This window comes from Theobroma cacao, chromosome 2 (assembly GCF_053813885.1).
Source record: "Theobroma cacao isolate CCN51 chromosome 2, ASM5381388v1, whole genome shotgun sequence".
Taxonomy (NCBI): domain Eukaryota; kingdom Viridiplantae; phylum Streptophyta; class Magnoliopsida; order Malvales; family Malvaceae; genus Theobroma; species Theobroma cacao.
The window spans coordinates 514,971-530,305 of NC_142640.1; the positions used below are offsets into that span (position 1 = coordinate 514,971).

At 35.6% G+C, this 15,335-nt stretch overlaps 1 protein-coding gene across 1 annotated transcript; it reads right to left on the reverse strand.

Annotated features, from left to right (window-relative positions):
• Positions 1-358: 358 nt before the first annotated feature.
• On the reverse strand, positions 359-14,401 carry GRL (transcription activator). The gene is made up of 24 exons (XM_007041024.3): positions 14,023-14,401; positions 13,133-13,574; positions 12,956-13,030; positions 12,571-12,651; positions 12,203-12,283; positions 11,951-12,033; positions 11,358-11,442; positions 10,450-10,575; positions 10,180-10,287; positions 9,491-9,535; positions 9,263-9,405; positions 8,290-8,422; positions 7,769-7,879; positions 6,909-6,987; positions 5,922-6,115; positions 5,229-5,374; positions 4,562-4,643; positions 4,369-4,479; positions 3,985-4,110; positions 3,764-3,903; positions 3,579-3,675; positions 2,256-3,247; positions 1,648-1,854; positions 359-1,222 (listed from the first exon to the last, which is right to left on the reverse strand). Exons 2-24 carry the CDS (start codon positions 13,547-13,549, stop codon positions 727-729), a joined length of 4,158 nt encoding a protein of 1,385 aa, XP_007041086.3. The 5' UTR covers positions 13,550-13,574; positions 14,023-14,401; the 3' UTR covers positions 359-726.
• Between the last annotated feature and the right edge of the window lie 934 nt (positions 14,402-15,335).

A 15,335-nucleotide genomic window follows, 5' to 3' on the forward strand; every position in this document is an offset into this window, starting at 1 on the left:
TTTGACATTTTTTGTGTCACAGTTTTAAAAGAAAGTTATGAATTCCTCATTGATTGTTTGCTAGAGTGAGACGGAATATTTAAATGTTTCACTCCACCTTCTTCAACATAATGCGAGTCCCAATGAACCAAAACGAAAAATATTTGCAGGTTGATACAGACCCTAAATCATGATTTAAACTTCAGGTGATCAATGAACAACCAGATTTTGTATGTAAAACCACAGGTCGATATCATCAATATAAGATAAATGATTGATGAACAACCGGATTTTGTATCGAAAACCACATGTTTATATCATCAATATAAGATAAATGATACGATCATTCTGATGCAATGTTAGCTAGCTGGGGCAATAGTTACAAAAAGCAGAAATCAATCCACAGGGATATCCAGGAGAAGCTTTATTCTTTGGCAAATGTAGTGTTTTTTCTTTTACCTATATAGTTTTTTTTGGTACAACTGGGAGCATTGCGGCTGAAACTAGGATCTGTACCAACTATTCAACCCCCATGAGCGAAAAGCACAGGCCTAGGTACACAAAACGATATGTAACATTTAACTTACAGGAAAAATAACAATGTAATAAAAGTTGTGAAGTACATTTACATACACATTTTGCCAAAATTTGTGTGAGCTAACTCTAATTTTATGACCTAATCACTAATCGTTGACAAGAGACACATAATTTAGCCTTTATAATCCTTTCTTGATGCTGACCGTCATTCTACTTGTATGATATTGGACCAGACCTTGATACAGCAAACCTTGGCAGCGGACTGGGACCTGTGCTTCCCGAAGCCGATCCTTCAGGGTTCTTAACTTTACGGCTTGAACTGTAATCCAAAGGCCCAGACCGGCGAACGTTTCTATGTTTGTTTGCAGCACTTCGTAGGCTTCCACTTTCGGCATCATAAAGGTGCTCCTGGCTGTATGATGAAGATCCTTTAAAGTAACCTGAATCATTAGCACTATACTGTGGAGTCAAATCTCCACGGGGTTGCCTCATTACAGGGGATGCATGTGCCAATGATACAGAAGGTGAATGGCGTGGTGAAGCACTTAATAGTGCCAGTGGCATCAAAGGAGAATTTGCATAGTACTGGCTATATATTGAACGGAGAATAGCATAAGGAACGTGGGTCTCAAGAGAGCTTCTTGGAAGGTATGGTGAAATGTCAGAGAGTTGGTCAAGAAAAATAAGCTTGGCGACAAGATGAGATCTGCACATATTAATGGACAAACATCAACACTTTGCAACTACAGCCTTAACAGGATATGCATACACATGAGATGTGAATAGTGGATTGTCATGGTTTTTTTAAAGTTACACATGTAATATCTCATCAAATTTAACAAATAAAGACCAGGGAGTACTAGAATTAGAACCAATCATTTAAACACTAAAACCCAATAGGTCAAATCCATGACAGTGACAATTTCCATGATGTTGACATGTTAACAGTTATTAATAAAATACTCGAGAAAATGTGAAATAACATGAGATTAGATAATTCTTTAAGAAATTAACGCAGACTTCAGAAGCATCAGTGCTTAAGCAAAGGTTAGTATAGGTCTCAAGTGGAAAATTTTACCATTAAAGAAAAAAAGGGCATGAAGGGACTGCACCAACATCAGTATCATTTACCTGTTAGCTTCGTTCCATGAATCTAGTACAATTCCTGCCGAGAATTTAACAAATAGTTGCATTGCTGCTTTTATACTGGCTTCTGCGGATACACGGATATCAGGATCCAAACTGTCACCGGCATGACCATTTGAGAGCAACTGTCTCTGGTGATGTTCACGTGCCAATCTAACATACTCACTTCCGGCTATAACAGCACTGATGCACCTGTCAAGTTCAAATTAAATAATTAGCACTCTGGTCAAACAGCATATTGCTAACCCCCTTATTTTACTACAATCCATATAGAAGCAATGCTTGAGCAGTAACAATCAAAAGTCTAATAGACAGTTGTCTCCTGAATGACTTCATCAAGAAGCCTTAATTTTGACACAAACAACCAAAGCTGGTGTGCAGGCCAGGGTGTAGAATCTACATGAGGCGTATCTAAGTCCCTCATTTTAATTCTGAGAGATTTTGAACTGCAAACCAACAAGTCAATGTTGGGTTAGACATACTAGTTACTAGGCATTCAGTTCAGAACATGGCAATACTATGTTTTCTAGAACTCAAGGTCAACCCAAAACTATTTAAAAAAATGAAAAAAAAAAATCAGAAAGGACACCCACCTTGCCAAGCCATGAATATTGTTGTTGAAACCCCCCGTGTCAACATTGAAGCCAGTCGTGTTCCAGATATTTGATGTCATGAAGGTGGCAAATAAATAAGGCAATAAGCTCCAGGACCCATCATTTGCACCTCCAACTTCTTCCAAAATCGACCTAACCCACTCAGAGTCATGATCACCAGCAAGCGCAACACTGTTTGCTACCCCCCTCATTCTTCTGATTTCCCGCTTTTCAGGTATTTCTTCAGGTATGTGCTTAACTACCCCAGCAAGCAATGAATAAATCAAGGGTGCACCTTCTTCGAGCACTGCTCCAGCAGCTTCAGCTAAAAGTTTATCAAAAGCCAATGCTTGTCCTGCCTCAATACAAAAACCAATTATTGTGTCCAAATCCACAATTTGCTTCAAACAAGCTTCTCTTTCTATCCTGTCACCAGAATGCATGCTGCCAGCAACTGCTTCTAACAACTCACGATTTGACCGCAATGATGTGTCAATGCAATTCAACAGGGCAGCAGTATGTTCTTTCATCATCCTATCTAGTCTGTCAACTCCATAACCACCAAATATACGAACGAAGGCCTGCAATTCTCTAAGATCAGTGACTGACTCAGCAAAATATCCACCAACTGGCCTCGTGCTTTTGAAGCATTTGTGCATGGGTGTAAACAGAATTCCAGCACCGGACATATCCTTCACAATGTTTTCTATGTACCAGTTGCAGACAACTTCAGTGGCTGATCCACTATGTTGCTCTGCTGGTTTATCAAATACATGCAAAGAAGAGATTGGTCCAGAAAAGGTCTCTGAAAGTAAAACTTCTCGAATTCCTTGAGTTAGATCCATGCTAATGTGCTGTTCTGCTAGATGGACTATATTCATGTGTCTGCGGATCAGTGATTCTAGAATAGAAGGCCTTTGAAGATCATTATCAGTTTTTAGTACTGTAAGTAATCTCCTTCTGAAGTTGCCAAGGATGCATTCCCTCATGTACTGCACATATGATGAGAATATTAAAACCATAACACATGAACACCAAATGGCCTGCTATGAATATTTGACCACAGATGAATCTACCACATCAAGAAAAATAAGCAAGATAATCTTGCTTTCAACTAATATGTTAAATAGCGGCTTAAATAAAGAAAACCTAATAAGTTAAACCCCAATTTACCAAGAAAGTTAGCAGAATAAAATAGCCAACTCAGAACCTATCAGTAGGACTGCAAATGAAATGGAAACGTATTCTAGGAAACCAATAGGCCAGGCTCACATTTAACCGCTGCTACATAAAAGGGCCAGAAACAGATTTAGCAAGACTCACCTCCCTCAGAACAAAGACATGGTTCAGAACACATATAGGCTCCATATCATTCAAAACTGAACACAAATTGGTCAACCTCTGCATTGCAGCCTCCAACCTAGAATAAAACAAAAGTTGTCACTATTGACTGTACCGACTGCATACAATTTCAGCAAAGGAAAGAAAAGTTCATGCAAGTGCCTTACATTTTAATAGAATTGTTATTCTCTGGATAACTTTCATGGCCTGGCAAAGGATAGCCAACTGCTCCTTTTGGGGATTTTGCCAAAGGAATCGAAGCTCTGGATGCATTATTCAAATAAGATGCTGCTTGCTCTGGAAGAAGCTGAGATTACTTGAAACATTAGGTTTATAAAATGTTAAATATCTTCAATTAGTTACACTGGAATATGGATTCAATATGAACCTGCATCTCCAAAGCCCCAAATCCACCTTCAGAATCAAGGATATTAATTAAACCTTCCAATCCTCCCATGATTGATTCAATGAGAGACTCAACATATAGGACTGCATCTCGCTCAATTTTCGTCACCTGATTATGGTTAAATACAAAGCACAAATCAGGTTTCCCATTTTTATATTTCCATCTGATGAGAGGGAAAAACAAAAGTGGTACTGCAGATTGAGCATAAATAATCTCAAAACAATATGTTGTCATAAGTCATAACTTGTCAGAAGAAGGGTAAATACAATGTGTAGATTTTGTGCAACCGCTAGAAAAATGGGGGATGAAAGACTATGAAATGGGGGGAGTGGGGTGTTTCATGCTGATGTTTAATTAAATCATTACCTCCTCTGGAACAATTCGAGATGCACACTCTGGAAAACTACCAGCAACACCAAGCCATGCACAGCAATGTTGCGGACGCCCCTCTGGTCCAAACATAGTGTTCCTAAAGACCTATTACGACAAGTATACAGAAGTCACTATTGCATGCAAGCTATTTCCAACAGAAAGAACAGGAAAGAGTTTCAAAGCATACTGCTGTAAGATGCTGATGGTAGAAATACAGCTTTTTGAGACTACCATGCATTGACAATTGAGACTCTAGTTCATCAACACATCTGCATTGAGACAGATCCACACAATTATCATTGTTTTCTTTTACATAACAAAAGTATATGACTTTGTTTAGCAAGTGTTAGACTGCTATGCTTTTAATTTTTAAAGAAAAAAATGAAATGAATACATAGTTTTACTTAACGGAATTTCTGAATCAGACAAAACGATGACTTTAAAGCATAAGTTTTGTTTTGGAAGGAATGAGAAAACTGGACATGCAGGTTTATCTTGAACTCTATCAATTGCTCCATTCATGAAGACCTTCAAATATCAATTATTTGAGATACAATATATTATGAGCTGTGATATGTGAAAATTTCTCCCTAGTAACAGCTGCAATGCTGGAGTATCATCATTCTAAGCATCTGCGAACACATGCCACAACAGCCACTCATAAATAAAATAATGCTCCCCAATACGCAAAACAAACAATACTGTATAATTCCACCTTTCAAAATAAATTGTTCCCTAAGATCAAATCAAGTTTATTTTAACATTTCACAATACATATTGACTGCAGTTGAATAGATTTGGATGAGTTATTGCAATAAAAGCCAGACAAATCATGTCAATCAAAGTCAGGGCACCTGGACCAATTGTATGCTGCATTTCCTTCTGATAGCAACCCTTCCTTTCCGGTAGAGACAGTAGCTTTCTCCAAATGTCTTATGTTTATAGATGATCGGGCAGATGTAACAATCATCAATATAGACAACCAATCTTTACGGAACTCCTGGTTAAGAATCATGTATGATTTCCAATTAGGCATACCATCATAAACATGCCGCTTCTAAATGCATTCTGACAACAGTAAAATGAAGTGATAACAGAAGCAATGAAGAATATTTCTAAAACTAACTCTCATCAAATGGGTAAAACAGTTGTCAAGCACATGTACATTAGAGAACAAAGGTATTTAAATGACACAGAATAAGTTCATTGCCCGAGGTTCCCACAGTAAAAAGGAACCAGTACAAGAGAACATAGTTTTCAGAGTTAATGGCCACTAAAACATGGCGCACATATTTGTGGACCAAATGGATGCATAAGTTGGAATCATAACACAAATAAAGTATGTATGTATATTACATTTTATATATAAACAATTCCCTGTGGCTTCATATGTCATTAACTATGAACAAATGCTACATGACTAAAGTGACTACTTAACCTAATACTAGCTTCACAAGCAATAACTCAGCTATTCTAATTATTATTTAGTATAAATTTATTCGTTCATCCTTAAAAGGGAAAAATAAGTGGCTTTTTAGATTCCTTACAGATAGGTCACATGTGATTGCAGAAATATTTTCACCCTGTGGCTTGGGTATATTCTCAAGGTGCTGGACGATCTGCTGAAAGAGTGTTTTCAAGGTTGCATCAAGATCAAGAGCCACCATTCCAGGAGTTCCCAGCAGAAACCGGATTCTACCAGCACAGGAAGAGAGATATGATAATGCATAACCTCGAATTGCTGCATCAAAAGATGTAAAATCTTTAAAATATAGTTCACTTATGTGTGAAGTTTTTCTTGCAGTAATAGAACAGCATAGTATAATATTTGCGCAGCATGTGACTATCATTATAGCAGTGAAAGGAACTAGAGATAGATAACTGCATCATTAGCCATAGCATCAGCATTTACAGTCACTATATTTGGAAGATTTTACCTCAGTAACCGGGAGTAGAGATCTAGATTTTTGCTACTAAATTGGAAAGAAAAATTTTTTTATGAGGATATGAAAAAGGAGGTTTCTTGCTAAAAAAAAAAAAGTAGATACACTGAAAGCTTTTAGCTATCATTTACAGTCACTATATTTGGACGATTTTACCTCAGTAAGAAAGTAGACCTACTTTGATCTAGATTTTTGCTATTAGACTTTTTATTGGAAAGTAATTTTTTTCCTGAGGAAATGAAAAAGTAGGTTTCTTGCTAGACAAAAGGCAGATGAATTGGAAGCTTTTAGCTATCATTTAGGCCTCCTTGATAGGTTTATGATGTCATAGAGCAGACTCCTGCCTTCTTTTCCATGCTCCCCCTTTTTAAGGGCATGTGTTTCATTCACTCCTTAAAAGATGCCTTTACCATCCTTCAACATTTGACACAAGGAAGGCCAACATCTTAAAGGTTTAACATTCTTCTAGACACATACTCAGAGATCTATTTATATCTATCTACTTATAATATGCATCTTCCATACTAAAAGTAAACTTCATTTATTCACCTTCATTAAATGCTAGTTTGTTTACATCAAAAAAGAGACTACCTGCAATATACTTGCGCACTAGACAGCATAAATGGTCCATTCCATCCAACAAGAACCCAATAGTTGGATCATTTGGATCCTGCAACAAAATCATTTCTGTCCAAGTTAAGCACCTTATTATGTTATCTTAATCACAAAGAGGCCTTTAGAAATAATATAATTCAATTTGTTCAATCATTCAAAAGAAGCTGGAAAAAAGAATACAACACAAAAGGAAAATGTTAGCACATCAAATAATCCCTTAGTTTGCAAGCGATTCACACATGGGAAGTATAAACTAAATCAACATATCTGATTGGTTGCTGGCAGTTTATTGTTAACAGTTTCATTGTGGTTCCTATTTTATTGTTAATGGTAGTTTTCCATTTCATGTTGTTGGAGGTTGTGTCTCCACCCTATTTTATTGTTAGTGGTAGTTTTCTATTTCATGTTATTGGAGGTTGTGTCTCCACCTTTCCACTTTCTTGCTTTAAGGGTGGTTATTCCACCAAGCTGTAGTTAAAAAGGAGTGAAGTTAATAAAAGAGGTTGTTCAGAATCTATTCAAGTTTTTGAGTACTTAAAACTCAAGAGATCTGCATGTTCCCTCTAACGAGCCAGCACTACAAACATAGGTCAAAAAAAGAAACCTTCCACCCAAGCACCTAGTGTACCTCAAACTAAACCAAACCCTTCCACACACCGTCCCATAACTCGATCCGTTTCAAGGGACCGTATCAGAAAAACAAACAACAAAGTAGAACCAACATTGAAACATTAAGACAAGGGCAAAAACAAGGAAAAGAAAAGGAAACAACCTAGAAAGCCAAAATATCTTCAAGGTAACGGTTTAGTGACATAAAGACCACAAACATTACTTACTATGTCAACTGGAACCAGCCGAGCACCTTTTGATTTTGATGATGCAATTCCTACATGTTGAAAATACCAAATAACCTCACATTGAGCCAACGCCAATGCAGAAAAAACCATCTGGGAGGAAGAAGAAAATTATTAGACAACACATCGAGAAGAACAATAATTATATTTCTATAATTTATACAAATAAATGTGTTAGTTTTAGGACAATAAATTAAGATGGTTGTGAGAGTAAGGTGTTAGATTATCCTCTTCATGAAGCATGGAAATACATATAAATTGAAACAATGCCAATAAAAGCTGCCTCACTGATAACAACTTTGGGTAATGGATGTCAACAGCATTACTATTCCCAACCAGTCAGAAAGTTACAAGAAACATTATTTTCTAGGTCTCAAGAGCTTATTTGGAAGGAGAATCATTTGAGTATGTGGAAAGGAAAAAAGCTGTAGAAAGCTAGAAGCAAACTAGGATAAAACTTTTAAAAGGAAAGGATTCTTAAAAGAGCCTCGCACCAATCATACCTGAATGTTTGGAGCCAATAAACTTGGTTGATCAGTGAAAAAGAGCACCATCCTTCCAATTTCTTGCTTTAACAGTATTCTCCTCTCACGGTGTATTGCATCACATGATACCAATGCTTGCTCATGTACTTCACTGAAACCATAAACCAATTTAGCATATCATATTAAGGCTGAAGATGGCATGAAGATCAGAAAACACAGGAAACAATAGCTTTAAAATGCTATGGTAATTATCAAGGATATTTATTAAGTGCCTGAAAACAAAGAGAGAGTGAATGTTTTCATGCCTTGAAATTCTTGGGATTGCTGATATTATATGGATCAACACAATTCACAGTCTTCCCAGTGATCATATATAGGTTTACATATTGGATTTTAAGCTAAGTCTTCTGTACTTCTCTGTGTCTTTCTGATTTCTATTAGTCATCATGCTCAAGGACTTGCACCAATTATTAGAACTATGAACTGTAATCTAAAACAACATGAATGGCAAAGGACACACTTCTATTCCCGTTCCCTCTACAGCTGTACTTTCCTCTCTTTTTCCCAACATATACTAACTTTCTGTGAACTTGCAATGTGATTTTAAACATGGCATTACCAAGAACTTGATTTTCGGTTTCCCTATGAACTTGATCTTCAACCAAGTACACATTTACATGACATTTTTAAGAACTTGACTTTTGTGTCCCTCTCACTTCCAAATTCGTGAGGGGAGCTATAATGGTAAAACCGCAGGACCTATTTAGTCCTCCACGTTGAAAATCCAATGACAATTTAACAAAATTCTCCGGCATAATTATACATATAGAAGGTTAGAACATGCCAATTAAATAAATAAAGCTACAAAACAATGATGTCACCGGGAATAAAGAAAAATTATCAAAATGATAAGTTATCCCTCTGCAATTTTTAATCACAGCTCATAATAATAAAATGTGAATATAGTTCAGGTCCTGGCACTCAGACATACCTTATCATTTTCTCGACTTGTTTGGCCACACTATATTCCAAATCTGCTTCTTTTTGTTTGGTCCGCCCTGATTTTGCCATCTTCTTTGACTCTAATATCCGAGGCAAAACATATAACTGATAATCCTCATGCAATAGAACATACTGCATGCCCAAAATTGCAAGAAGAGTCAGCTAATAAAATTTAAAAATAAGAAATATAGGTTCAACATCAGACAGTAAAACTTACCTCATCCCTGAATAATGTAAGAACTAAATTTTCCTTCAGTACAACCTGAAGACCATTAGGGATATATAAGCAAAACAGGACAGAACAAGGAATAAATGAAATTAAAATAGGTGCTTAGAAAAATGAAAAAGTCAGAAAATTATAACAGCCAATCACTTTCCAGCAGAATAATCCAAAACTCAAAAAGGTGTACAGATAGTTTTACTAAGATTTCAATATCTCTAAACTCATCCTTCTCAGCTGTATGATATGAATAACTTATTCGCTAGTATATGCCAGGAAAAATTATATTCAGATGATAATTATTTCAAAAAAAAAAAGCCAAATTACATGAGTCATAATACAGGTCCATGTCCAGAGAACCCCACGTGGCTGCCCTTATGCTCCTTGCATAAGGGAAAATACTACTGTTATTGCTTTAATGAAGAGATGTTGAGATTAACCAATGGTTAAAGTGGTTGAGGTACCATTTTTAGGAAATATTTTGGTTTATATCAATCAACACATTGTTAATGCTATATGTTAATAATCCAATTTTATAAGATTTTGCTATGAAAATGCTATTAAAAAGAAAGGATCAGTTGCATCGATATTTGTTCTCTTGCCCATTAGTATACATTCCAATCTGAACTGCAAACTTGTTAGCACAATAAGAGACAAAAGAACCAAATGAATTATCAGGTGGTTACCAGAGCTATATCAATGCTAGTGACACGAAGTAGCTCATCAGGACAAACTAGATACCCAAGTAACACCCACTCCCTATAAGCAGTAACATTTGCCAGATCTTGGGCTCTCTGCAGTATTGATAATGATGTCAGATATGCAATTGCATTAAACACTGTATTTGATAGGAAAAAGAAAATTCAAAATTGCTAAAATGATATAGAACAGGAATTATCTGGAAAGTTCAAGCATCTTAAAATATCTCAAATTCTTTCCAAAATAACAGTATTTACCATCGGATGAGCAGAATTTGTAAGAATGTCTGGATATCGAGGATGATATGGACTTAAAAATCCCTCATTTCTCAGCTTCCTTGTGTCTGTGGATAGGAAAATAATAGGACCCACAGCCTCTAAAACCTGGAAATACAGATTGGAAGAATCAACCTAATTATCTCCAACATAAAGACACGCAACTCTTGAAGTTGAAGCTTTTGGAAAGATAAAGTTCTGCAACAATCATTTAACATTTAAGCGATATGAGCCACCACAACACATAAAACTAGACAAAAGCTTTCAATGTAGTGGCATTTATATATGTAGTAGAATTTTATAAAAAGATAATCCTATATTAGAAACTTATGTCCCTACTTACAACTTCCAAGAACCATTTCAGGCATTGTTAATATTTTTTGTTCCTTATGGATAGCTGTTATAAACATTTACATCAAATAGAATCCTTGCTACAAATATGGGTTACATGGAGATGGTGACCTAACATCCACAATCTTAAAAAAGTAGAATGATCTTTACTACCAGAATTTTAATAAGATGGTTGACTAATTTTTTCATCGTTTCCAAAAGAAAAAAATAGCAACCACTTTTGAAAGAAATAGATTGGAATTTGATAAGAGACAAATCAATATAGATAATGAAAAAAGCAAAAAGGCAGGGGGAGATTTCCTCACTACGTGGGCAGGCCCGCTTTCAGAAATCCATGCCAGCAGCTAATACTTTTTAAAACTAGAAGAAAACTTCTGGCTACAACACAAGGATACTACAAAGAATATACTTCACAAAATGGAGCAGAAACATAATAAACAATGGTTATCTACTTATCTTGTTAAACATCAAAAATAAATGTAAAAGAAAACGAGGTACATTGAAAAAATCATGTTCATAAGAAAAAGCATGAAAACAACCTCTCCAATACGTGGGCTGACAAAATTGAGATCTTCTTGTAAACCTTTCAATGGTGGATCATAAGAATCTATGAATTGAACCAACCTGAAATTCAGGGAAAGAAAATTACCTGTGTTACTTGCAAATAAGCAAGAATAAGAATCATATGCAAATTGCCTTTAAAGAAGATTCAAGTAAAAGAAGTATTAACCAGATAATTATGACTTAGCATAAAAGAGGAGAGGAACTTTGGTGAATACTAAAGAAGATGATTTTTCCCGCATAATAAATATCATGTGTTAAACAAACTAACTAAATAACCAGCATTAGGGCATAAATACTAACTCGATAGTAAATCTTTTAAACTCATGTCTTTATACAGCATTTCCTTAAAGCTCAAGTCCTCTAATCACAGCAGCAAAATAGATAAAAGAAAATGTATGTTTTTATATCAAAAGTAGCAATAAAGTGATACCCTCTAAACTCCCAGAGAAAAAAAAAAGAAGGAAATATCCCTCAAGCATTTACGTATACTGGCTAGAAATCAATTAAATGTATTGCAACATACTTAGAAGCACACTGCATGGTTAAAAGGTGGTGATTGAGTTCATACCGATGATAAAAATCACAGTCCCTGTCATTTCTTGACATGGCATGCAAAAGATTATACACTTGCAGCATCATTTTCCTTGGTAACTGTTATTAAGGCATCAATTCCAAGGCATCAGTGAAACTACAGCGACAAGTTTTTGCATACAAATACTTGTTTAAGAAAATAGCTATAGGTTCTCAAATAAGTAATATCGATTCTCTGGCTCATGCACACTTGTGTGTGTGCGCAGGGAGACTTAGCGAAAACACTTACCTTCTCAGCTAAAAGATTGACACGAACAAAGGAACAGAAGAGATCCATAAATGCATGTAGTATAAGGGAATTTTGATGAGGCTGCAAAAAGACTGTACCAAGTTACTAGAGATATAATACAGAAAAAAAGTCATCATTTTTTCCAACTTCACCTGGATAACAAAATATGAAGACTTTTCAAACAAATGAGGAAGGATACAACAAAAGCCTATTAGCAGGACCTAGTTAGATTAGATTCATTTTAGGACTCATGTCACTTTATTTCACACCTCCTATAAGGTCAAACACCAAAATGCAGGTGGACCAAGTCAGGTATTTTTTAAAACCAACAAAAAACTTGCAATATAGAAGATTGAGTTCAAACTTACCAGCAAGGTGATAACTGTACTACTCAGGTCCAATATGAGTCTCAAAGCTTGTTCTCGGAATTCCATCAAATCAAGAAGTAGCTAATCCACGGAAAACAAATCAATCACTATTACAAGTATGCAAGAAATGACCATATTAATCATCTAATTATACATAAAAAAGAAACCTAACAATATATTTGAAGACCAAGAAAGTTAACGTTACCCAGTCTATATTACTAATAAGATGCCAGCAAGGCGGTATTTAACTGAAATTATGCACTGACACATATAGGAACATGGCTGTGAAACTAGGAAGTGAATGAAACTTTGACAGGTTATAAACGCCTTTATGATAATATAAAAGTAGGATTATGTTTTTGCAGGGCAGCAAGAAACTCCTCACCCAAACCCACGGTTCCAAACTCTGCAAATGAACTTCTGCACTATCACTCAAAGCATCCAAACCAGCCTTATCAACCTACACCAACGTTTACCAAGACAATAGAAAAGTCTGATACTCAGCAATAGAAAAGAGCCACCAAACTTCAATGTATACCAACATGTAAAATTCAATTCTTACACGCTCAAGTTGCAATTTGCTGAAGTGCTCTGGGAACTTTTTCGAGAGCAATATACAAATCCTTGGATGGTTGGGAAACACACCCGCTTTCCAAAATGCTTCTGAAAATGCATGACCTATAGGATCCGGGTAGTCCAAGATTTGGTTTAATCTATACATTTTGGCCATGAGGCCTTCTGCAACTTCAATTAGTTGCCCTACCCACTGCATGTTCAAGCCCTTATGGGATCCACCACCCAAACTCTGGACCTGTCCGTCTGAATTCATGTATCTAGAGCTCGTAGATGTCATAGAAGAAGTGGTGTCAGGACCCAAGTATTCAGTCCACCTTGATGGACCCTCCCATTCCCTCGATCTCCCAGTCGTAGGTGATAAGGATAAATCTTGGGAGAAATAATGTTGCCGCGACTTCGCCATGAACAAATCAAGTCACTCAAAATTTCTGCAAATGGAAGCTCGAATTAAGACCATAATTGTAAATAGTCCCACTACCTGCACTGTAAATATCTTCTTTACTCTTTTTCTTTTCACCTCATTCAATGTAAAGTGAAGAATCCAATGCCTTAATTCAGCCCAAAATGAAGAAAAGGAAAACACTAGTAGCAGAATAGTTGTAGCTTTAATCATCCAAATTACCCAATTACCCATTTATCAAAGGTTTGGATGTACCAACTTTCCCTTTACTAACCACACACATGCTTAAGGAAGAAAATGAAGTAGAAAGACACATGTACTTCAAATTCAAAGTTAAAAAAACCGAATAATTTTGGTTTTGGTTGGCGTAGAGCAAATTTCAAAACAAAACAAAACAAAATTAAAAAAGATCCCATCAAGGAAAAACCAAAACTACCCAAAATTAAAAAAGCGTGGCGAGTTGACAAGAATTTTACCACAGCATTTGATTGAAGCTCAGCGGTGCTTCTTCTTTACCACATTTTGTGAAGAAACCAGACACAAAGTCACAGCAACAAACAAACTCTTTCTTGAGAAGGAAACCAAGAGAAAGTAAAGTTGGGGTTAGGCTTGAAAAGAGAGGGTTTCTTTCTTGGTCTTTAAAGAGCTTCGAGTCCAGATCTGAGAGAGACAAAGAGAGAGAGAAATGGTTACTCGGTAGTTGGTTTCTTTTTGTTGTTTATGAAGGTAGCAGAGCTGGAATTCTTGAATCCTGAAGAAAATGATTTTTCCCAATTTGAGTGGAACTTTTAGAAGGTTCCGCGACCTTTTATTTTCTCTTTCGGATTTCTTTTCCTTTCTTTCCTTGTCCTTTTCTTTTTCTTTTCTGGTAATAGCAAACATAAATGCATTGCACGTATATAGCAGCAGTGCGTAGTCGGCACAGAAGAGAAATTTACGGTTACTCATGACGTGGCGGCCTTTTATTTGCCAAGAAAAATCTTACTCGGCGAGTATTTACATGCTGTAAACTTCATCCGGTTATAGTTATTAGTTAATTAGGTTTTCACGGCATGGAGTATTAAAGGTCACATATCTTAATCGGATCATATAAATATAAAATATTAATAATCTAAATATGATACAATGTAATAAATATAAATATGATATAATTAATTAAATTTATTATAATTTAAATATATATAAATATATTATAAAACACGATTAATATAATTATTAATTTTTATTCAACACAACACTAATTAATTAATTATGACAAGAAATAAAACAAGGGGTCAATTTTATGCAAATTAATCACAAAAAATCTACCAGAAAATATACGAAGATGGTAGGGGCATGAGTAGTTGATTAAATCCCAAGCGTATCAGTGGAGCACATGAATTTGGTAGGTCCGCTCCTTTCAATATAATTTTATAAATATTATTATTTTTACAATTATATATAAAATATAGTTTGACTTTCTGTTTAGTGGGAGGAGTTAAGCAGTGCGTATAATAGAAGGATTAGGTCATTTCGGCTATGAGGAGGCCGACATACTTGGCTTCGACATTAAGCCACCATCATTATCCTTTTTTTTACTGTTAATTATGACTGTACGAATGGATCCATTAATAAACAAAATCGATTTAATGTATCACTTAAGAGATAATATTAACCAGTTTTACCAATTAAATAATCGAAATCGGTTGAATGGATTACTAATGTTTCATTTAAATATGATATTATTATTGATAAGGACAGTTGAAAAACCTACCAAGGGAAAATGGGCAGTTGATAGAGAATTTATTTG